Genomic DNA, 24,490 nt, shown 5'->3' with positions numbered 1-24,490 from the left:
ATGATTGCGACCACAACAAAATTTGTATTTCTCAGAATAGTGAAACGTTTTTTAATTTGATTTTGCAAATCTCGCCAAATAAATTTCAACGCGGGATCGCGAGTGCTTTGGTATCGTCTTCTCCTCACATCAGTAGCTGAAATCGTCGTCAATAATAATGGAGTTGAATTTAATTTAACATTTAGGAATTGCAATGCCTTCGGCTTCGACAATAAAATTTGTCAAAGATACGAGAGGATTATCAATATCACTTTTGATATCGAGAGGAATATGAATGAACATAAAAATTCCTATCGATATACGTTTTTTATAAATCCCAATCAGCTCTATGATAATTAAAAGTAGAGCTGAGTGGATTATTAATGGCTTCTTGTGAGATTTCAAATCTCACATGAAGGTGATCGGAGTCAAGGTCAGCATGAGTTACCAATTGGCTACACAGCTGACTTGAATCCGTTAAAACTAAATCAATTGTAGAAGGATTTCTACTGGAAGAAAAACAAGTTGGTCCATTGGGATATTGAATAGTATAATATCCCACAGAACAATCTTCAAATAAAATTTTACCATTGGAATAGCTTTGAGAACGGTGTTTGAAATTGAAGTCACCAATTATGAAAAAAAATTGATTTGCTGCGAGTTAGAATTCGAAGATCAGCTCTCAACAAATTCCTTTGCTGCCCATTGCACTGGAAAGGCAAGTAGGCAGCAATAAACGAAAATTGTCCAAAATTTGTTTCAGAAGAAACTTCCAAGGCTACGAAAACTTTGGTTTCAAACGAAGAATATAATTTATGTTTGATACGTCTATGGACTATGAATGACAATGGCGACCCCACCACAGGCACTGTCAAGACGATCATTTCGGTAAATAAAATAATTTGGATCTCTTTTGATGAACAGTCCAGGGTGGTCCAGGTTTTAAATATGTTTCAGTTATAATGGGAATGTGCACATACAGAATTGTATATGCCCAGATTTTATACAATAATTGTCAGATTTGTTTTTTGGGTGTAGGAAGTTGAATAATTCATCTTCCTTACCCTTTAAAGAGCGGGCACTCCAATTTAAAATTTTCAAAGAATTATTTGGATCCATTTAAACAAAGTTCAATAACAATTTTTTGATTAAATTTGATACCAACCTGAACAGCTTCAGTTTTGCTTGGATTTGCTTTGAACATTGCGTTTTTTTTTCAATGTTAGAGTTAGGAGGAATATCTGAAGTCTCCAGCTTCTTTCTATTTTTTCCGCGCTTTTGCAGGACTTGGAGTGGAGAATTCAGCGATTCCCCCTTCCTCTTGTTTTGATTAATGCTCATTGCTGAGCGTGGAGACGTGACCTTCTAAGAGGTTTTTTTCGTAAAACGAAGGCACGGGTCCAATCAAAGATCGTAACGGGATCAGTGGGTACAAATAGCGTTGAGAAGCACTGTGGAAATTAAAATAGCTTCAGCAAAGAGAGAAAGAACCGCACGGCACGAAAGCACGATGCGGTTTGGTCATCGAAAAACATGAAGGTCCCAAGTCTCAACAATATCCTGAATTTGGAACTCAAACACATGAATGCTCCGTTTTTAAAGCACCTTTCGCTGATCTTCAATCAGCTACAGGACAGCGTTGCAGCTACCTCCCAGGAAGACAGCGAACGTTAGACCCCTGCTTTTTAACCCGTTCACTTCCGACATGCCAGAACTTCCAGAAGGGGCATTCTGTTTCTGTTCGCAGATGACACAGATGATAGTAGAGAGACCAGTTGATATATTGTCGGGCCGGCACCAAACCGGACCGCGCGATTGAGCACTCGCGCTGCGACGCGAGTCGCGACAATTTGAAATATTTCATTAGTAGTGCGCATCATGCACGCAGAGATGTACTATCATGCGCACTAATCAGAAATGAGTTGCGACGTCTGATAACTGCAGGTATTTCATTTTATTGAAAACAAATTTTCGATTTTCGACTATACACGGAATACATCACCAACGCTGTTGTCTCACGCAATTGGAGATTTTCTAAAGGAATTCACCTTCGAGTACAAATCCCTGAATCCGTTCTTCTAGTATTAGTTTTCGAAAACCGTTTCTCAGGATAAGCTGCAAAGTACATATTATATTCAAACGCAACACTAAATGCAACTGAAGCGCTATTTATGTGATTGAATCATTGGTGTTTTTGGTCGAAAATTGCGTAATCTACAAACTATCTTAGTGTAATCATATCGTTCATTCGTTTGTCACCTCGTCAAATCACGTTATTAGTTCCATTTACGTGAATATCTTTGGCATAGAGCACTGCCCTGGAATTTTTTTCACTATGCTTTGCCTTGTCTATACATCCACGGTCGATTTGCTTCCATTCCGTTGTGTTAATCAATCATCCATGAAAAACTGTCTCTTTTGCATGGCGCGATAAATTTATAAAGTGGCCATTTCGCACAGAATTGATGTCACTTCTCTGTTTGATTCCTAATCAGTAGCGTCAGTGCCTTTGAAATGGGTAGGAGGAAACATCTTCGCAGTAGCATTCTGAGTTTGACTACGGTGAGTACTTACCTTAAATTAAACACGATGAGCATGTAGAGCTTTTACTCATATTGTACACGTTAACTTTATTTCTATCGTCATCAGTTGCTAGCATTGGCATGGTGGAGCGTCAATTGTTGGGTGGCCACGACACATGCACGGGCGCCGTCGTCATGGCAGAGGTCTGAAGAAACTCAGCAACCACTGAAGCGTGTGGAAATTCGCGTTTTCCGGGGCCCGTACGATCATTTCCATGGGTTTGCACCATGGGGTTACTTCGTTCGACAACCGAGTGATGGCGATGTGAAATGAAATAAATATTAATTATTTGCAAAACGATCATGAAGTTTTATTCAACATCAAAATTCTCTGGTTTCTAAATAGTTGGGATAGGCAACAGTGTGCGCATAGGATGGCATTTGTTTAAGCAGATCTTGAAATTCTGTCGTGCGGTACTGCTCATGGTACATGTAGTTGGCGTGAATGGAGAGAATTACAACTGGCTCGTTGGTTAGCGTGGTGGGTGATTCGATGTCGAAGTAGAATTCGAACATATTTCGAGACTTAGCCTGGACGTAGTTGACGTAATAAACCGATTGACCATTCCAAGGTGTCCCGCTTGGTGGAATATCTGTACTGAAGGTCCACGCTTTCAATCTATGCGCAGGAAGCGGAGATATGTAGAATCCCATCAGCGTGGGTCCTTCGATGGAGAATCGAAAACGGCGAACATTCGTCGATAAGTCCATTTGTTCAAGTAGTCTGAGATCAACCAGGTCGGGGAAGTTCGGTTGAACTTGGCTGGCCATCCAGTAGCTGTTTTGGCGCTGCCGGTGGTACCGATTTATGTAAAAAGGAAACCCACAATACAGTTCGCGATTGCACTCTTCTTCGATTGATTGAGCTTGAGTACCCCAGACTTGGACAGCGTCGAACAGATAGTGCGGCGTGTGACGATCCTGAGGATATAGGAAGTAGTTATCATGCGAACGTCGGAGTGTTCCATTTTGGTGGTAAAAGTTTCGCTGTTGATGCTAAAATTAATTGGAAGATTAGATTAATGCATATTCTAGTAACTTGCAACTACTTACGAATATGTAATATCTTTGTGGAGACGTTCCTTCGCGGAATGGGAAGCCGACCGGAGTGCTCATCAAAATGATCGACACCAGAAACATCGTTCCGAGTAGAATGTAAAAATAACGCATTTTGTGAAGCAGACACATTAGTGGAATAGATAATCCAAACAGCAGAAGCGTCAAAAGAACGCTGAAGAGAGCCATCATGAAGTCTGGATTGGTGGAGGGATCACCACGGCCGGTCATGGGCACTAATACGGCGAAAACAGTCACCGCCAATGTACAAAAGTAGAAAAATGGAATAATTTGACCGATCAGCTGAATGTAGATCCAAACGTTCAGTTTGAATTTTATGACCATATTTATGATGGTGGACAGGGAATGGAATATAACCGGAAACAGCAAAAGGTAGGCCGAACGAACCTTGCCGACTGTTAATGTTATCAGCAGTACAATATAGATGAAACACTGGGCATGCAGGAAAAGTAGAATGCGTCCTTGATTATGAAGAAATTCCTGTAAAAGATTGAAAGAAAAAAAAATAGATTGTAAATTGACTCATTAGTCATTTATGATTTATTTTCACTATGATTGAACTATTGTATATGATGCAATCAATATAATTATTCGACAGTAATTTGACAAAGTTTGATATGTATTGTGATTTTGAGTTTTGGCAGCCGATAATGTTGTTTGCGGTTCATTAAGGTGAAGGTGGGTTGAGTACCAAAACAAAGCTTTGAAAGTATTGGTACAATAAAAACTGTCATATACTGTAGTAGTATTGGTGTCGTATTTATAAAATAACAAAGAATATTAGTAGGGTGGTTCAAAAAACGACCCAGCTCCATCACGCTCACTCGATTCCGTCCCATACTCCGAGTGTCCTCAAAAAACCGATTTGAACAAAAACTGGTTGAGCGCAAGCCGGTTCAAGTTTGTATGAAAACTAGTATGGGAAACTAAACCTTTTATTACACTGGCTACGGCGCCTCCCCTCCAAACGCTGGCGAAAAGAGAACCCACATAGCTGAAAGCAACATTCCAGAGACTTCACTGAACGAAAATCGCACCGCAGGAAAGATCCATTGATTACGTAATGCAAATATAGCATTTTATACCCCACTCACCCTTATGTCATACTTTTTGTATGAAGCATCTGCCCCCGGTGCGATAGTGCGAAATTTTGGTTTTTTTGTTGAATTGCACGTTTCACTGATGCCTTCTGAGAAGGCTAATTATCATGCGATAGATTCGCTACCTAGATTAAAATCGACTCCCAACTATTGGAACGACCATTTAATATGGATTGTCCATGGAGTTGAAGCTCTTGAATATTGTCTCCCCCCTCGCTAGCGCCCAATGACGGAGTGCCAGAATCAGAATAATGTTAAATTCAACCTCGGCATATCAACTTTCAGGGGCCCTCCTTAGCCGTGCGGCTACAAAGCAAGACCATGCTGAGGGTGGCTGGGTTCGATTCCCGGTGCCGGTCTAGGCAATTTTCGAATTGGAAATAGTCTCGACTTCCCTGCCCGAGTAGATGAAAATAGCTCAATAATATCAAATGTTGATAATATAGCAAAATGAGATATGGACATGATTGATATAAGAGATAAAATATCAGACGATAATATCAAAATTTTGCACTAAAATATCATCAGAAGATCAAGTTATGCTATTTGTAATAAGTGATCAATATCATGTGCCATTAGTTTGTTCTTATCCATAGCATATCTTGATATTTAAATGATATTTCGGTGCAAATTTTAGATATTGTTGCCTGTTCTTTTATCTCTTATATCAATCAAGTCCATATCATGTTTTGTTATTCTGTTCATGGCTTCTGCCCGGGTGGGCATAAAAGTTTCATCGTGCTAGCCTCATGATATACGAATGCAAAAATGGTAACCTGGCTTAGAAACCTCGCAGTTAATAACTGTGGAAGTGCTGAATGAACACTAAGCTGCGAGGCGGCTCTGTCCCAGTGTGGGGATGTAATGCCAAGAAGAAGAAGAAGAAGATATCAACTTTCATACAAACCTGAAACGACTTGTGCACGGTAAGCCTCTATTCAAACTAGCCCAAACCATTGGATGACACCCAATTTATAAATCATAATCGACTGAGCGTGGCGGAGCAACATTATTTTTTGATCCACCCTACTTATTAGTTCGCTGCTGCCGGTGCCGGTCCACCGCGTGGTTTATGTTCGCTCCGCGATCAGTTTTAATCGTTTTTCGGGCAAAAATAGCAGTTTATATTAAGTTTTCGGTGTAAACAAGTGACTGATTTCGAAAAGTGATGTTTAATTTGTATTCCATCAACATTTCGGGCAGCTCATGTGATGAGAAGTGAGTAAAAACTTGATTTTTTGCGTGCCCTTTGAGAAGAAGTGAAGTGCAGTGATAAACCCACCAAATCGCGAACCGCTTTTAAATTGGCACGAAACTGCTGATTTAGGATAATATTCGAGCCGAAATACAAAGGACTCTTTGGATAAACATGTCCATTATCATAGGAAGTGAATAAATATGCTGTGAACAGGTTAGTAATTTCAATATTAGACTTTTATTCGATGCTGTTCGATGCATCCGAATGTTGGTGGGAGAGGAGTGCGGGAGGTGTGGGGTTGACCCGTGGAAGGTCCGGTGCCATATTGACTGCCATCGTGGTACTCTTCCAACTATGTCCTTAAATACCTATGAGTTTATTTTACAATTTTTCCGACTGGCTGTTTCAATTGAGCTATAATCTTGCTCTAGTCTATAGTCTTGCCCAAGTCCTGGTGTTAGGTGGGACGCTAAACAGCCCTGACACGACGGCCCTCCGACGAGACAGGAGGTTTGCGCAGGCCCAATAAGCCGCCTAGAAAACCAATCATTACGAACAATATAAGAGATAATGCGACTCGATATAATCGGCAAAGACCTAGGCGACGAATACAGGATCACGATTGGAAGCTTGGAACATGGAATTGCAAGTCGCTAGGTTTCGCAGGTTGCGACAGGATGATCTACGATGAATTACATCCCCGCAACTTCGACGTCGTGGCGCTGCAGGAGATTTGCTGGACAGGACAGAAAGTGTGGAAAAGCGGGCATCGAGCGGCTACCTTCTACCAAAGCTGTGGCACCACCAACGAGCTGGGAACCGGCTTCATAGTGCTGGGTAAGATGCGCCAACGCGTGATTGGGTGGCAGCCAATCAACGCAAGGATGTGCAAGCTGAGGATTAAAGGCCGTTTCTTCAACTATAGCATCATCAACGTGCACTGCCCACACGAAGGGAGACCCGACGACGAGAAAGAAGCGTTCTACGCACAGCTGGAGCAGACATACGATGGATGCCCACTGCGGGACGTTAAAATCGTCATCGGTGACATGAACGCACAGGTAGGAAGGAGGAAATGTATAGACCGGTCATCGGACCGGATAGTCTGCACACCGTATCGAATGACAACGGCCAACGATGCATAAACTTCGCAGCCTCCCGCGGAATGGTAGTCCGAAGCACCTTCTTTCCCCGCAAAAATCTCCACAAGGCCACATGGAGATCACCTAACCAAGAAACGGAAAACCAAATCGATCACGTTCTAATCGACGGTAAATTCTTCTCCGACATCACGAATGTCCGCACTTACCGCAGTGCGAATATTGAATCCGACCACTACCTCGTTGCAGTATGCCTGCGCTCAAAACTCTCGACGGTGTACAACACGCGTCGAAGTCGGACGCCGCGGCTTAACATTGGGCGGCTACAAGACGGTAGACTAGCCCAAGAATACGCGCAGCAGCTGGAAGTGGCACTTCCAACGGAAGAGCAGCTAGGCGCAGCGTCTCTTGAAGATGGCTGGAGAGATATTCGATCCGCCATTGGTAGCACCGCAACCGCTGCACTAGGCACGGTGCCCCGGATCAGAGAAACGACTGGTATGACGGCGAATGTGAGCAGTTAGTGGAAGAGAAGAATGCAGCATGGGCGAGATTGCTGCAACATCGCACGAGGGCGAACGAGGCACGATATAAACAGGCGCGGAACAGACAAAACTCGATTTTCCGGAGGAAAAGCGCCAGCAGGAAGATCGAGACCGTGAAGAAACGGAGCAACTGTACCGCGCTAATAACACACGAAAGTTCTATGAGAAGTTAAACCGTTCACGTAAGGGCCACGTGCCACAGCCTGATATGTGTAAGGACATAAACGGGAACCTTCTTACGAACGAGCGTGAGGTGATCCAAAGGTGGCGGCAGCACTACGAAGAGCACCTGAATGGCGATGTGGCAGACGAAGATGGCGGTATGGTGATGGACCTGGGAGAACGCGCGCAGGACATAATTCTACCGGCTCCGGATCTCCAGGAAATCCAGGAGGAGATTGGCCGGCTGAAGAACAACAAAGCCCCTGGGGTTGACCAACTACCAGGAGAGCTATTTAAACACGGTGGTGAGGCACTGGCTAGAGCGCTGCACTGGGTCATTACCAAGATTTGGGAGGAGGAAGTTTTGCCGCAGGAGTGGATGGAAGGTGTCGTGTGTCCCATCTACAAAAAGGGCGATAAGCTGGATTGTAGCAACTACCGCGCAATCACATTGCTGAACGCCGCCTACAAGGTACTCTCCCAAATTTTATGCCGTCGACTAGCACCAACTGCAAGGGAGTTCGTGGGGCAGTACCAGGCGGGTTTTATGGGCGAACGCTCCACCACGGACCAGGTGTTCGCCATTCGCCAAGTACTGCAGAAATGCCGCGAATACAACGTGCCCACACATCATCTATTCATCGACTTCAAAGCCGCATATGATACAATCGATCGGGACCAGCTATGGCAGCTAATGCACGAACACGGTTTTCCGGATAAACTGACACGGTTGATCAAAGCGACGATGGATCGGGTGATGTGCGTAGTTCGAGTTTCAGGGGCATTCTCGAGTCCCTTCGAAACCCGCAGAGGGTTACGGCAAGGTGATGGTCTTTCGTGTTTGCTATTCAACATCGCTTTGGAAGGGGTAATACGAAGAGCAGGGATTAACACGAGTGGTACAATTTTCAATAAGTCCGTCCAGCTATTTGGTTTCGCCGACGACATAGATATTATGGCACGTAACTTTGAGAAGATGGAGGAAGCCTACATCAGACTGAAGAGGAAGCTAAGCGGATCGGACTAGTCATCAACACGTCGAAGACGAAGTACATGATAGGCAGAGGTTCAAGAGAAGACAATGTGAGCTACCCACCGCGAGTTTGCATCGGTGGTGACGAAATCGAGGTGGTAGAAGAATTTGTGTACTTGGGCTCACTGGTGACTGCCGAAAATGACACCAGCAGAGAAATTCGGAGACGCATAGTGGCTGGAAATCGTACGTACTTTGACTCCGCAAGACGCTCCGATCGAATAGAGTTCGCCGCCGTACCAAACTGACAATCTACAAAACGCTAATTAGACCGGTAGTCCTTTACGGACACGAGACCTGGACGATGCTCGTGGAGGACCAACGCGCACTTGAGTTTTCGAAAGGAAAGTGCTGCGTACCATCTATGGTGGGGTGCAGATGGCGGACGGTACGTGGAGGAGGCGAATGAACCACGAATTGCATCAGCTGTTGGGAGAACCATCCATCGTTCACACCGCGAAAATCGGACGACTGCGATGGGCCGGACACGTAGCCAGAATGTCGGACAGTAACCCGGTGAAAATGGTTCTCGACAACGATCCGACGGGCACAAGAAGGCGAGGTGCGCAGCGGGCAAGGTGGATCGATCAGGTGGAAGATGACTTGCGGACCCTCCGTAGACTGCGTGGTTGGCGACGTGTAGCCATGGACCGAGCCGAATGGAGAAGACTCTTATATACCGCACAGGCCACTTCGGCCTTAGTCTGAATAAATAATAATAATAATAGTCTTGCTCTTCCTTTCTACTCGGAATGTCGCTAAATAATTGATGCAGAACAGAAAATCTGGTAATAATTTCTTTGGGATCTACACAAACTTCCTCAGATGGCTTAGAATCAATGCTCTGACCGGGAATCGCTGTGCTTAATGTATAGCATTTTAACATCAATAGTCAAGCATTATCATAAACCCAGCATTTGGTAGCAGATGCTCTAGGTGAATACCTCGCATCATTTTTTTTGTTAGGCCTTTGAGTCGTCCTTCGTAGCTTAGTAGGAAAAGCACCTTCTAGCATACTGGTGTCGTGGGATCAAACCCCACCGAAGGAAGTGGTTATCCTCCAATTCCAACACATGTTTCGAACCAAATCTGTCCACATGTTATGCATATGCATAAATCGAGTTTCAGACAAAGCAGCCAATGCCGCCTACAAAGTGATATCCCAGATCATCTTCCGTCGTCTGTCACCATTAGTGAATGAGTTCGTGGGAAGTTATCAAGCCGGCTTCGTTGACAACGGACCAAATCTTTACTGTACGGTAAATCCTTCAAAAATGCCGTGAATACCAGGTCCCAACGCGCATCTGTTCGTTGATTTCAAGGCGGTATACGACAGTATAAACCGCGTAGAGCTATGGAAAATTATGGTTCGAGAACACCTTCCCTGGGAAGCTTACCAGACTGATCAAAGAAACGGTGGATGGTGTGCAAAACTGTGTGAAGATTTCGGGCGAACACTCCAGTTCGTTTGAATCGCGCCGGGGACTAAGACAAGGTGATGGACTTTCGTGCCTGTTGTTCAACATTGTGCTAGAAGGTGTCATGCGGAGAGCCGGGTGTAACAGCCGGGGTACGATTTTCAACAGATCCAGTCAATTTATTTGTTTCGCGTATGGCATGGACATTGTCGGCCGAACATTTGCAAAGGTGACAGAAATGTACACCCGCCTGAAACGTGAAGCAACAAAAGTTGGTCTGGTGGTGAATGCATCAAAGACAAAGTACATGCTTGCGCGACAGGGCCCGCCTGGGAAGCAGTGTTACGATAGACGGGGATACCTTCCTGGTGGTCGAGGAATTCGTCTACCTCGGATCCTTGCTAACGACTGATAACAATGTTAGTCGTGAAATACGAAGGTGCATCATCTGTGGAAGTCGGGCCTACTACGGGCTCCAGAAGAAACTGCGGTCAAAAAAGATTCGCCACCGCACCAAATGTGTCATGTACAAGACGCTAATAAGACCTAAATGTCCTCTACGGACATGAAACATGGACAATGCAAGCAATGCAAGGACTTGCAAGCACTCGGAGTATTCGAGAGACGGGTGCTTAGGACCATTTTTGGCGGTGTGCAAGAAGACGGGGTGTGGCGGCGAAGAATAAACCACGAGCTCGCCCAGCTCTATGACGAAGGTAGCTAAAGCCGGAAGGGTACGATGGGCAGGGCATGTTGCAAGAATATTGGACAGCAATCCTGCAAAGATGGTGTTCGCTTCCGATCCAGCAGGTACGAGACGGCGTGGAGCGCAGCGAGCGAGATGGGCAGACCAGGTGCAAGACGACTTGGCGAGCGTGGGGTGTATTCGAGGATAGAGAGATGCGGCTTCGAACCGTGTATTGTGGCGTCAAATTGTTGATTTAGTGTTATCTATTTAGATGTAGACTAAATAAATGAATGAAAAAATGAAAAAATGAGCCATCGAGCAAGTAAGTGTGCGTTTTAGTAGTTGCGAAAATAATAAAATATCTATTTGGTGTTCGGTGGCTCATGTGCATGTATTGCGTTTTGCTCCGGTCGAAACAGGCGCGATCATTGGCGTAACTACAGGGGGGCTAGGGGGGGCTATAGCCCCACCTAAAACTAAATTAGCCCCCCTAGAATTTTGCCACCTTCAAGGACAGAAAACTGATGGTATTGAATCAAAAATATCGCTTGTTATGTTGACATGATGACTTATTTTTGAATTTACTTAAAATATTATTATATCCATAAGATTTCACAGGTTGTTTTCAATAATAGAATATTATTGTTTCATCAATCCCGTGAAGTTGAGCTTTCTTAAAAAGCTTCGAACATGGTTTCAGAGCAAACACTTGAAAATTACCTATTTATGTTTATAAACAAACATGTCACACGCGAAAACAAGTTTAATTATAATTTATCAATGGATCAACATCTTAACATAGACAGAAAAAAATAAGATTGTCTTCAATTTGTAATTATGATGTATGGATGGGATCAAATCGTTTTTATCAATGACAAATATAAGCTAGTTAACAATTATCATTTGGACACATTCGAACATTACAGTTGAATTTTGAAAATAAAGTCATGCACGTAAAGGTAAAAGCGAGGGTAAAAGTGAAATCACCCGAACCAAATTATACAAGAAGTGGATTGACTAATCTAGGAAGAACAAAGAGTAGAACCCCGATATTAAAGGTACGTTGTTCAAACTTAACCGTGGTGGTATCTACCAAATCATTAATCCTTTTTATTTTCTTAGATACCAAACTCAACATCCGAGAAGAAAGTGAATACGATTTCCCGTACCAGTGCGTGTTCCGCTCGACGTTGGCATAATCTGTTTCAATTACGTAGGTAGGTACGTTCATTCTCATAAAATAAATTTACTAATATGAAATTTTGTTCCAGATTCCAGCAGAAGATTCTCATTCAACGTTCGGGATCGTAGTGCCCTTATTAAAGGAGAGCATAGAAATAAGATGTTGTCTTTTTAGGTAGAAAATTTATTGTGCAAATTGAATTTAATTGAGGCGTCATAAAAATTTAATAAAAATTATGATTAAAATTATGGTTACGAATCTATTTTTTCAATAATAAAATCGATAAGTTCAACAAGAAAACTCTTTTTAAAACAACAATATTATTATTGTTTTTAAGGCTGTACAGAAGCTTTTAAAAATTTCGAAGCTTCCAAAGCTATTATAAAAACAACAATAATGTATTATTGAAACAATAATATTTCTTATTACCGCCAAAACAATGTGAAATTCTTATTGAATTTATATCAAATATCATTATATTTACAAGAGTTTTTTCTGCGTGTTGCATGAATATTGTACTTATCTAGCTCTCTGATCATTTATAGGCGTAACTGCCAGGAATGAATTTTCTTCATTCACATCTCCCTCTATACGAAACAATGAATCTATTTTAACAAATTTTCGAATTTCGAACAATATTGTTATATCTTAAGACAGGAATTTTTAACACGAAAAATAGTACGCTCTCTTGATTCACCAGCGCCAGATACCACTTCTTCAGGAAATTGGAGTAGGAACATTGGTTCCATGCTGATGTAATGCTGATTGAATGAATAATAGAAGCAACAGACTAAGAAAACAAATACAATTTCTAAAATTTTGATTGGATAAAGAAAGTTCTAGTGGCATACTTAACTGACTGTATGGTCTTAATATCGACACAGCACAAAATGTTGGACAAGCAATTTAAGTTGAATAAGCTAGTTTTTTAGCTGAACAAGCCAAATTATGGCAAAATAAGCTTTTTATCAGCATCCAATGCTTGTTGGGAAAGCTCATATGTCTTTCTAATCGCATAAAGTTTTACTGGAATCTGACGACAGAAAATTCATCACTCACACTCAACCTCCTGTGAAATTATGGTTCTGAGATGAACCGACAATGCGCCCTTCAAATCACAGGCAAAATCAGAATTGTGAGAGAAAATTTCTTTTGTCTACTCTGACATCAACGTCAGATGATTTACCATCCATGGAGAAAAAACTTCTGCAGCGTCGCCAAGCGATTATGATTTGCACTTTGAAATATGTTCCTCTCGGCTCAACCTCCTATAGTGTTACTGAGAAAAACCCATTTGTTTTCAATAATGTTTCTTTCCAATTACACACAGAAATAAAATCTGAATTTTGAATATCACTTGACTGCTACTGACGCCAACGTTTCTGCAGCGTTGCTCTCCGATGAGCGTTTGTGATTCTGATACTGACGGAAACTTCCTTCAGTACCGACGCCATTGCTTGCTATCAACCCTTTCTTTTCATAAAATGCTGGTCCTGAAAAGAGTCGATTTTCAATCCACAATGCGTTTTTTGAATCACTCACAGCAATCAAACTATAATCTGAACCGTGTATTAAAAATTCACTGCTGCTGCTGTCCGACGGCCGCTCGATGATTTCCCGCTAAGACGCTAAGAATAAAAGTTCAGCACCACCACTCATATCCCGAGACCGCAATCGACGCCTAAGAAGAACAGATTTTCTTTCCACAAAGCGCTTTTCTAATCACTGATAGAAGCGAAACGATAGTCTGAGCATTGCGTGGATGTTTCTCTTGAGTACTACTACTTTTGGGGACTGCCAGCGCATATTCTAATCCATTGTTTTTAATTTTTGGGGAAAATCGTAAAAAGTTCGTCGATCGATTGATACCAAAATCTCGAAAATCGGTACTTTTCGTCGGTACTTTGAATATGCAGAATTACCACCCTATCTTCGAAAAGATGTAATCCTACGTCAAAAGTTAGCCCCCCCTAGAATTTTTTGTTAGTTACGCCATATAATTGGCCATGGATAATTTATAAAAATTGCGAGAAACTTTCGCTTTCAATCATTAACTGAGTGACTCGCGCACGAGAAAGCAGCTTTCTCATACCCAATAAAGTAGATTAATCAGAAAATGTTTGTTTTATTTTCAGTTATGCGTCTTTACAATTAATATCAGCAATCAAACGATTATTCGAGTCTAGCGAGAAAGTTTAACTTTCTTCTGTTTAATAACTGTTTATTGCTGATGAAGACCACGCGATGATGATTCTGCAGCACCACGCCGACGAGCAGCACCGATATCGATGCTGGGACCACAACCCGCTGGACGCAGCAGAATCCAACGACTGCCACTGATGCCGATGCAGGGACCGCTCTCTGCGAAATCTGGAACAAAATTGCTTGCGCGTGCGGTAAAGCTGCTTCCTTGTATTCAATACTAGCAGTACCGTCGAACTTCGTCTCGCCGAAAATTGGTTATTTTATTATTTTATATTTTCGAAATTTGTGTTTCATCCGTATGGAAAACTCCTCCTTTAGAGCGCGGAGGGGTCTCAAACCATCATGGATACATTTCTTGCCTTAAAAGATCTCCACATAGAAAATTTGATTCTATTTGCCTGATTAGTTCTCGAGTTGTGCCAAAATACTTGTTTGATTTGTATGGGAGCCCCCTTTCCATAAGGGGGAGGAGTCTCAAACTATCTTAAGAACCTTCCCCGGCCACAAAAACCTCTGTATACAAATTTTCATGCCGATCGGTTCAGTAGTTTCCGAGTCTATAAGGTTCAGACAGACAGAAATTCATTTTTATTTTTATTTTTATTTTTATACTAGCAGACCCGACGAACTTCGTTTCGACTAAAATTAATTTATTCTCTGCTTAGCTCTCGAGTTATGTAGAAATTTCTGTTTCATTTGTATGGGAGCCCCCCTTTCCAGAGGAGGGAGGGGTCTCGAACCATCTTAAGAACCTTCCCCGGCCCCAAAAACCTCTGCATACAAATTTTCACGCCGATCGGTTCAGTAGTTTCGGAGTCTATAAGGTTCAGACAGACAGAAATTCATTTTTATGTAGAGTAGAGTGGGGCAAGAGTACGCACTTAGTTTTCAATCGATCATGTGGCCCTTATGAAGTAAGCTTCTGCATATCAAATCAGTGTCGATGATTCATATACTCATCCTTTATGTTACCCAGTGGAAAAAATATTGAAATTATTGAGATTCGTTTTAGTAGAACCCTTATTGCAAGACAAGTGAAAAACGCACTCTTACCCCACCGGTGGGGTAAAAGTGCGCATCGGGTGGGGTAAGAGTACGCATTTATCCAATCATGTGCTTTAAATATATATTAACACAAATAAGAGTTAATAACATTTAGTTGATGTTAAATGAGCATATATTAGGGAATGATTGCAGATTACGTAACTATTAAAGGGGGAGGGGGTCCTAAAAATGTGCACTTTCATACGAAAAAACATTGTTTTTTTATATACAAAAAACTACAGAGGTAAAAATATATATCAGGTTTCGCGTGGTGTATACAAAGGCATTTTCCTTAAAGAAAGTCTACCAATCACGTAACGTAAAATTTGGCTATTTCATCACCCCCCCCCCCCTCTTACACTTTTTGTATGAATCCTCTAAAAAATAAAAGGATCGTCACACATCTCACAACCCCTCCCAGCTAAACGTTGCGTAATTTATGAATGTTTGCTTTGAGTAAATGAAATTATCATTTAGATGAAATTGTGTTTTCGTACTATGTTTAGGTGTACAACAAGTCCTAATACAATTTCATTATTTCGCTTCAGTGCTTTGTTCGCTAAGCCCTTTCTAACACCGAATTACTTCAACTTATCCTAAAAACTTGTGATAATTTCGAATTCTGTCCCTTTTTTCTTAGTTGTGGATCTTTACGCTTGGGAAGAAGTCTTATTTCGGCCGGAGATACGGGTTTGACATCATAATTTGAAGATTCATATGCGTACTCTTGCCCCACCGGTTCCTGCGTACTTTTACCCCACAGTCCCAAAAATTATTCAAGTAATGGTTTTGACTTCTTGGAAAACCAACCGGATTGGTGTTCTGTACCATAAAGTACTCCATACAATAGGTTATCGAAATGGTATAATGTTCACCTGATTGAACGTATATATGGTAATGAAATACTAGTTGCGGAAATCCAATTATTTTTAGCAAAATGACCAAAAAGTTATCTAACTCCATATCTCCCTTGTTGTTTATTCAAATCGTTTGCAATTACACATGATAATAGTTGGCCAGAATACCTGTCAAACTGATGCAGTGCTGCTAGTTTATCTTTTTTTATTACTTCAAAAAATCGAAAACGTACTCTTACCCCACGCGCACTCTTGCCCCACTCTACTCTATATAGAAGAAGAAGAAGAAGATTATATAGATAGTGAGCCCGATGTCCAGCCGCTTTGTCAATTCTTACGAATAACGAAGGGGCGGAGCTAATGAGCTTACGCCGTGCGCGAGCTATTTTGTTCGAGATTTCGCAGAGAGCAGTCCAACACGGTTCCAGCATCGCAACCGGCAACCAGTTAGTTCAAGATTCTTTGGAGAACGGTCTCAGTATCAACACCAGTGGTGCTCGTTCGTGTAATTGGCGGATGCTGCAGATCCGGTTTGATGTAAATAATCGTTTTGCCGTCGTCAGCAACACCATCAAGATTTCGAAATTCATCCAACATTGATGACCGTAGGCGGTGGTTGCTGCAGAAATCTGGTCTTCGGTGGGAGCTAAAGCGAAATTTTCTTGCATACTGATAGTGAATGACGCACTTAATCGGTCCTTTTTCAGGACCAGCATTTTATGGAGATCGTAGTAAGCTGCGTGCGAGGACGGATGTCAAAATTTTCACGACGCGTTTTTCTCGTTTTGGCTGTTTCGAAACATAATTTTAGAACATTGATTCGAAAAGTCTTTCGGAAAGTCTACCGTGTTAATTATTACGTTTTCGTGTTAAGGATTAAATCCAGTAACGGATTTTGTGGGCAAGCAGTCGAACGGTGGCTGGATGGCAGCCGGATAGTGAAAGGATGGAGACGGCGAGAAGCGTAGAAGCTGCAATGGCAAGGCGTGCAGGATAGGGCTTTGCTGCGATTGAATGGTGGCCTGTGCAAGAACGGCAGCGAAAAATGACGAGACTTTCTAGAACATGCTTTGCAACGAAGTAGAGCGTGTAGTAGATTCAGGTAAGTACATAGACAACAAATCTTCCTAGGCTACTCAAGGGGTACGACAGAGAGATGACGCAGGCACTAACGGAATACCATTGCATGCGGGAGTCAAGTCTACGTTGCTGGATCGCGCAAAATTCAGGTACTCTCTAATAACATGTATTTTCCTCCTCTCTTGATAAGCATTACAACATATTTCAGCAGCAACAGTTTTTTTTTAGCCAACACTTCAGTTCTGATCCTTGATTGTTCGATTTTCTAACATTTAACCCTACAATTATGCATCATTTGATAAACAAGTTACTGTTGTTGTACATCGAGATTCAAGAGAAGTATATGGCACATCGATTCGTTGAGTATATGGCACACCCATGTAGGTTTGCGTGGGTGTGACGTCAGATTCAACGGATTGACTTTTGAATCTTTGTTTGCAGGATCGCGTGGATCAAAGTACACCCAGTTTTTTTTCGTGGTTGGAATCCATTAATTTCTCGGTCAACCTGAACTTTCAAAGCTTTTGAAATACCCCTTGAATTTTCTTTGATTTTTTGTGGGGTTAACTCATTGTTTCATTGACGGTGAAGGTCTTAAACGACCAAAACCAAACCGTGTAAAAAAAACCTGGGTGTAACACTTAAGCTAACCAAATTACATATCATTAATTTTAAATGTGTCAAAGCATGTTATATGACTGTCTTCAATAATGAAGCATACCATTCAATAAAATTCGGACTAGTGCATTGTACATTCCATCACTTGATTGTAGGTTTGCAGTATATTCCTTGAAATTGTATGAAATAATGCATAAGCACTAAGCAGTACAAAATAGTTTATTTTTAGTAGCCCCATCATCAACACTAAAATGTTTTTTTTTTCATTGATTTTAGATAATGTTACATAAAAGACGTACTTTTCTGGAACACAGCCATCATCTTTGCAGCATTTATGATTATATCTGGTTTCATTATTATTATTATTTAACCTAGAATCCTAAAATTATTAGAGGGGGTTGAATTACCGAGATTGCTTATGGCGATGATTCCTATACAATTTCCTTCTCAACTTTCAAACTCCTTGACATCTATGAGGGCGTCGGTGAGTCGCTGGGCTCTTGTTTAGTAGATGTTATATCATCATTCCCTTCTCCTTTCTTGTAACAGAGAAGATGGGTATAATCGGCAGTAGTAGTTTTCATAATTATCCATTTTGATTCACATATTGGAAACTTACTATTTTCATCCTATTCATTGTATACATTACATGTACATTCATTTAACTCATTATTTCATACATGAATTCGATTTCTTTGACTGCATTCCGGAATGAATGGTATATAAAAATGTCTACAATTTCCATCTAAATTCTGGTAGTAGGGGGAACTGGGGTGGTATGCACCCCCGGGGCGGAGCGACCCTTTGGCATTTTTGAGTACATTTTCGGCGGTTTTTCGAGAGTATTTACTACAGCGCATGTAGTTCGGATCTCGAACTACCAGTCTAGTAGTAAAGATTTTTGGAAATACCTCTGGAACACCGCTAAAAATACCAAAAGGTCGTTTTGCCCCGGGGGTGCATATTACCCCAGTTTACCCTAATTGGAATAGTTCTTGGAAGATCGGGTTAAAGTGCGCGTTGGATCGGTCGAAGTTACGCGTTTCTCGGTATCCAAAAGTTACCCAGCTTATATTGTGCGGGATAATCCAGGCAATAAATAAAAGTTGATTTAGACTATTAGTGCGCGTCGATTCGTTCGTAGAAGCACGATCCTCAGTATACAGAAGCCACCGGACTTGCATTGTGTTAGTTTTTTCTTCGTCGCGGGACCTTAAGGTAAATGGTAAAAGAGTTTTTGAAATAATTAGTGTGCGATACAAAGTGTTTGTTCAAAAGTAGAACGGTCTCGAGACCACGGGTTTTTGTTCTGCTTTGTGCGGTAAGTTATTCAAATAATTAAGTGCGCGATCGGACGTTTGTGTTCAAAGCAGAACGGTCTCGGGATCACGGATATTTTGTTCTACTTTATGCGGTCAGTAATTGGACTAATAAGTACACGATCATCAGACACACGTTATACACAGCATACCGTTTACCAAGACGAACCCCGCTACACTCCCTTTCCAACATCCCAGTGATTTCTCGTGGAAGTGCAGATGACTCGTCGGCTTACATCAAAGCGAGTATCACGTCAACATTTTCCTACCCATTCCTTAATTGACCTGCATTCGGACACGGCCGGCGCTGGTATTGCTTTATATTGGGTCACCAGTTGAGGATGATGTTAATCCCAAACATCATCTGTTGGTTCTCTGTGTAATAACAGCTGGCCTGACAATAACGGAGGAGCAACCGTGGGCGGTCAATCATGCTCATGCTCATGCTCATGCTCATGCTTTTTCAGGACCAGCATTTTATAAAGAAGACGATTTTGTTTGTTGTATTAGTATTTGAAATTGTCGTACAAGTGAAATATTTTCGCAATGTTCTTACTTTCGTTTTGCTGCTGTTGCTGTGGTAGCCGGTGACGGGTAGGGTAACCTATTTGATTTGGAACCCTACAGATTTTGGACCCTCCTGCTTGAGCATGAGCATTATGACCGCACAATTCGTAGTTGCTACTCCGTGATTGACTAGAACTTGCAAAATTATAGGAAGGGAATATAGAAATATATAGGAAGGGAAGGATTGTTAGCGCAATACATGCGCGTAAGCCATCGAACACGAAATAGATATTTTATTATTTTCCCGACGACTGAAACACTACCTGCGCTTACTTGCTCGATGGCTACCGTAAACTCGCTTACTGGAGATCACGACTGGACAAGGAACAAACTTTCACTTTCTGATTTAGGGTAAAATGCCTAATAGTGGACCCCCTAGTAGCGGAATTTTCAAATCAAGTTCTGCATTTCCTCTTCACGATACATACATAAAACACTCAAATACACGACGTTATTCATTCAAGTTAACATTTTAAAGTCTGACTGAATTCGCCCTATAGTAGACCCCCTGAGGGTCCATAATAGGAAATTCCTTCCCTATAGTCGACACTTCGTTTGATTTTTATGTTCCGTTTCGGGACATTCTTCTTCCCTATTATGGACACCCCAAAATATTCCTATAATGGACACTCTCGAGAAGTTTGAAGACATATTAAATGTGTAGTTGGTGAGGATTTTCATTAAAAAACGTTTATGTTTTTTTTTTAACTTTATTTTCTAATGCTGATTTTATATAAGAAAATCCAAGTTTTCGCCAACTTTTTATAATTCATCTGTATTTCAGATTCATTTTATTTTTAAAATATTTTTTCAGTGTCAAGTCTTTCGTTGGGGGTAATTTAGTGACAAAAAGACATAATAGCCGTAAAATTAAGGGGTGCTCTTCTTGCCCCGTCCTCCCCTAAGAGACTCCAAAATGTGTACATTTGAAGATCGAAAATATGTTGCACTGTCCAAAACGAAGAAGAATTTCATTTAAGAAAATTGCAAATTTCGCCGGTTTATCAATAACTGTAGCCAATTTCGAATTTCTATTTCATAAATAAGACTTTCATCTTTGAAATGGTGTGATTTCCGCCCGTATCGAACCTGTATTTCAATAGATATATGCTTATATTGGAAGCACTTCCTGTAGGGGTCTAAAATAGGACATTCACCCTAGTTACTGGAGAAAATTATTCACAAAGATGGCGTATGTAGCAAATAAGCGGTAAATCATTTAGTGGCTGTCGTCGGTGACAGCAGAATTGTGCAATTACAATTCTCTCTCCTATTTTCACTCGCTGTCGACAAACCTGTTCTTCTAACAAATTTAAACTGTTAAGAAAATTATTTTGAGCTTTTTAGTGGAATGTCTTCACTTGTCATAAGACGAATTTGTACAATCCCATTGAATTCCACCACTCAATTGCATCTTGACAGATACGTATTTCGACCTCAACAGTAAGGCCGTCTTCAGTGTCTCGTACTTCGTACTTCGACTGTATCGACTTCGACTACGTATCTGTCAAGATACAATTAAGTGCTGGAATTCAATGGGATTGTACAAACTCGTCTTATGACAAGTGAAATTTAAACTAATTCTAATGAGTACTGCCGATGCTGATGACAATCGCACGAAGATTTCAAGCAAAATTGCAAACACGCACGGGAGAACAGCTTTTTGAATTGAATTGAGACGATGTCAGCGAAGCTAGCGATCCAAGTAACATCTGTGATTGAGAAAAATGTTTATGCTGAGAACAGATTATTATAATTTTTGGTTGAAATTCGCGGTTGTATCATGTATACAACCTAATATTCATATGTTATTACGATTCTCATTGCACTAAGAGGTTTTACGTAGTTTACGTCGAGCTGTCGTGTCTTGTACACAACCCTTCTATTTTTTTATTTGTACAGATTGCTATAAATCAAATATCAATTCAAGACATCCAAATTTCCTCTCAAATATAAAAAGCGTAACGTATTATAATATTTTTTTCCACTATGCGATAGATCAGATAAATGTGAAATGCAATGGTTAAGAAGGACATAGGTTGAGAAGAATGTCCAATACTTGCTTATAAATTTACTATTCAAACTCAATTTGACTACCTCTTAAAGTATCACATCATGGTCGAAGGTTTAATTAGTAAAAAATATTCTTACCGTCATCGGAGTGACAATGGGTCAAATGGGGGTGAGAATGGGTCACTGTTTCAACCCCAGAATACTTGTAGAATAGATTCAATGTATCTGGGGGCAAGTAGACAAAAATATAAGAGACCTTTTTGAACGATTTTGCTCTACTTCCAGACTGCCGGTGACAGCGATGACCCATTCTCATCTCCCAGACCCGTTGTCACCCCCGATGGCGGTACTCATTTTTCCTAATGATCATATATTGACCGATGCTTGCACATTTAATTTTTGTTTTTATGTTTGAAAATTATTAGTCACTATATCTTGTCGTGACGAATAACGACAGCATGTTTCAAATGTGTTTTTGAAGTATGGCGAATTTGCCATCAGTGTTGAATAGAAACCGAGGAAATCTGCATTCCAGACTATTTGTGTTTTCATGCTTTGATAGTCAACGTATTTTTCAGAGTTTATCTTCTTCTATGGCTCTACATCCCAACTGGAACTTGGCCTGGATTTCAACTAATAGTATTCGCTTAGAATTTCCTCAGTTATTGATTGAAAGCTCTTCTATGCACACTATCACATGAGTATACGACAAATAGAAGCACATGTTTGTGATTAAAACGCAACCGACTGTTGTTCAATTCTGATACACATAGTTAGTTAGAGAGGAAAGGTGTGAAATGTTGCCAAAGCAGATTCGATGGATACGGAGAATTGACTGGCAATAATAAAAAAATAAATCGTCTAGGCCAAACCTTTGTAGCGGTATGTGGCGGGACCATTATCATCATCACCATTATCGTATTTTGCTATTTCTCTATTCATTTATCAGAATATTATTATGATTTACAAATATTTAGTCTTGAATTTGACTTTTCATATACTTAAAACAAGCAAAGTGAACTACAGTTGTACCATAGAAGACAGTTATTAAAACTTACCAGCTTCCGGAAGCGCAAATACATCCACGGTCCCAAAGTCAGGCAGGTTGCAAACGGTACAAAGTACAGCCCATACAGCAGTCCGATGCTGGAAAACCAGGCCATTGATCGGTTTGCTGCGTCCGATACTGCGGCAATCGCGATACACACTCCAGCTCCGACCACAATCGAAAGTGTCTGAATGATCAAAGTGATGCCGGTTTCGAACAGGATCTTCGTCAGCTCGGCACCTTCCATGCGAATCATCATCACTATTGTGGCGACGATAATTCCCAGCCCTATAATAGCCACCAAAAGGTTGATTACATAGGCGATAGTTTCACTGTACTGTATCTTGAACAGATGCATGAAGTCGAAGAACGTTGAAGAATTGCCTCGGTGGCTTTCGACGTCAAATAACTCGTTCGACCTGGCCAGGCCGGTGACCAACGGCAGTAGATTGTCACCAATGTGCTGAAGCGTATCCGGGGAAATGGTTTCAAATGCATCATAGGCCGTGTGGTAAAGGTAGCCGTACGATGCCAACGCAATGTCCATACCCGGCCACTTGCCCACGTTGGAAAGGGTTTCGTAATCGGTGAATGACGGGACCAGCCCTAATTGGAAGACTTCTTCGGCCAGCGAGTTTGCGTATGGTCTTTTCACATATGTTTCGTAATTTTGCATGAGGAAGGGGAAGTCAGGCGCTGATTGAAACATAATTTCACGACCTCCATTGGCGGCGACATCCAAATTGATGAATGCGGAGACATTTGCTGCCAAGGGATGGCCAGTTACAAAGCCATGCGCTCCCTGCATTGTATTTTCTTCACAACCGTTGAAAAGGAAAATCACACCATGATGAAGACCCAAGTTGTACTGTGCCATTTGTTGTAGAATTTCCAGCAAGACTACAGTCATCGTTCCGTCGTCCCCTGCTCCGGGACTTGTGACGGCGCTGTCGAAGTGAGCGTTGAGAAGCAAATAATTTCCACTGAACTGTTTATCATCTCTCTTCCGTAGTGTAGCCACAACATTCTGCACTCCTCGATAGTAACTAGTAATTGGATAATCTGTGTAGTCCAAGAAGTAGCTCCCCGATGCTTCCTGTGTTTCCACAGTGATTAGGTTAGAAGAATGTGCCTCTGCGATTATTCCGTTGATTGTATCCATTAAAAAGTTTACCGCAAACACCTCATTGGCGTTGCTTCCCACAACTCGTGGGCCTTGACTAGTTAAAGTACGCAAGTGTTCGTGAGCACGTCCAGCTACAAACGTCGGCCTATCAGTTGGCTGTTGAAGGAAAACAAAACAGACATCATGCCTAGACTGATTGTCTCCAGATTGATAAACTCACCGCCTCATCTATCCGGATACCTTCCGGTAGGGTTGACCAGTTCCAGTACACCAGAAAGTAGATTCCAATCCCTACCGCTAAGAAAAGGATACTCCAAAACAGAGGTATTGTATGACTCCGGGAAAGATGCCTGAAATCAATCCATTCGTTTTGAACGTTTTCAAAAGTTGACCAGAATTCAAAAGATTAACAGAAATCACCTACATCTTCCCTTGAAGTAGATGTTTACTCTTCAACAATTACCTGCGTACTGAACGGCTTATCATAAACAAGCTTATCATCAAATGCCAGCAATTAATTAGCGTACCCACCCGGGAACCAAAATTTC

General features: G+C 41.4%; 1 protein-coding gene across 1 annotated transcript; it reads right to left on the bottom strand.

Annotated features, from left to right (window-relative positions):
* Positions 1-2,882: 2,882 nt before the first annotated feature.
* LOC134208884 (endoplasmic reticulum metallopeptidase 1-like) lies at positions 2,883-24,447 on the bottom strand. The gene is made up of 5 exons (XM_062684838.1): positions 24,406-24,447; positions 24,163-24,292; positions 22,827-24,098; positions 3,615-4,118; positions 2,883-3,557 (listed from the first exon to the last, which is right to left on the bottom strand). Exons 1-5 carry the CDS (start codon positions 24,441-24,443, stop codon positions 2,883-2,885), a joined length of 2,619 nt encoding a protein of 872 aa, XP_062540822.1. The 5' UTR covers positions 24,444-24,447.
* Positions 24,448-24,490: the final 43 nt, after the last annotated feature.

Source organism: Armigeres subalbatus, chromosome 2 (genome assembly GCF_024139115.2).
Source record: "Armigeres subalbatus isolate Guangzhou_Male chromosome 2, GZ_Asu_2, whole genome shotgun sequence".
Taxonomy (NCBI): domain Eukaryota; kingdom Metazoa; phylum Arthropoda; class Insecta; order Diptera; family Culicidae; genus Armigeres; species Armigeres subalbatus.
Note: the sequence above shows the minus strand (reverse complement) of the source record. Positions and strands in the feature narration are given on the sequence as shown.

Excerpts from the sequence above, each read along its gene's own strand:
- LOC134208884 (XM_062684838.1), bottom strand. The coding sequence starts at position 24,443 with ATGATAAGCTTGTTTATGATAAGCCGTTCAGTACGCAG. Across the intron at positions 24,099-24,162 it reads GTATCCGGATAGATGAGGCG|CCAACTGATAGGCCGACGTT; the intron begins GTGAGTTTATCA and ends TTCCTTCAACAG. Across the intron at positions 3,558-3,614 it reads CACAAAGATATTACATATTC|CATCAACAGCGAAACTTTTA; the intron begins GTAAGTAGTTGC and ends AATTAATTTTAG.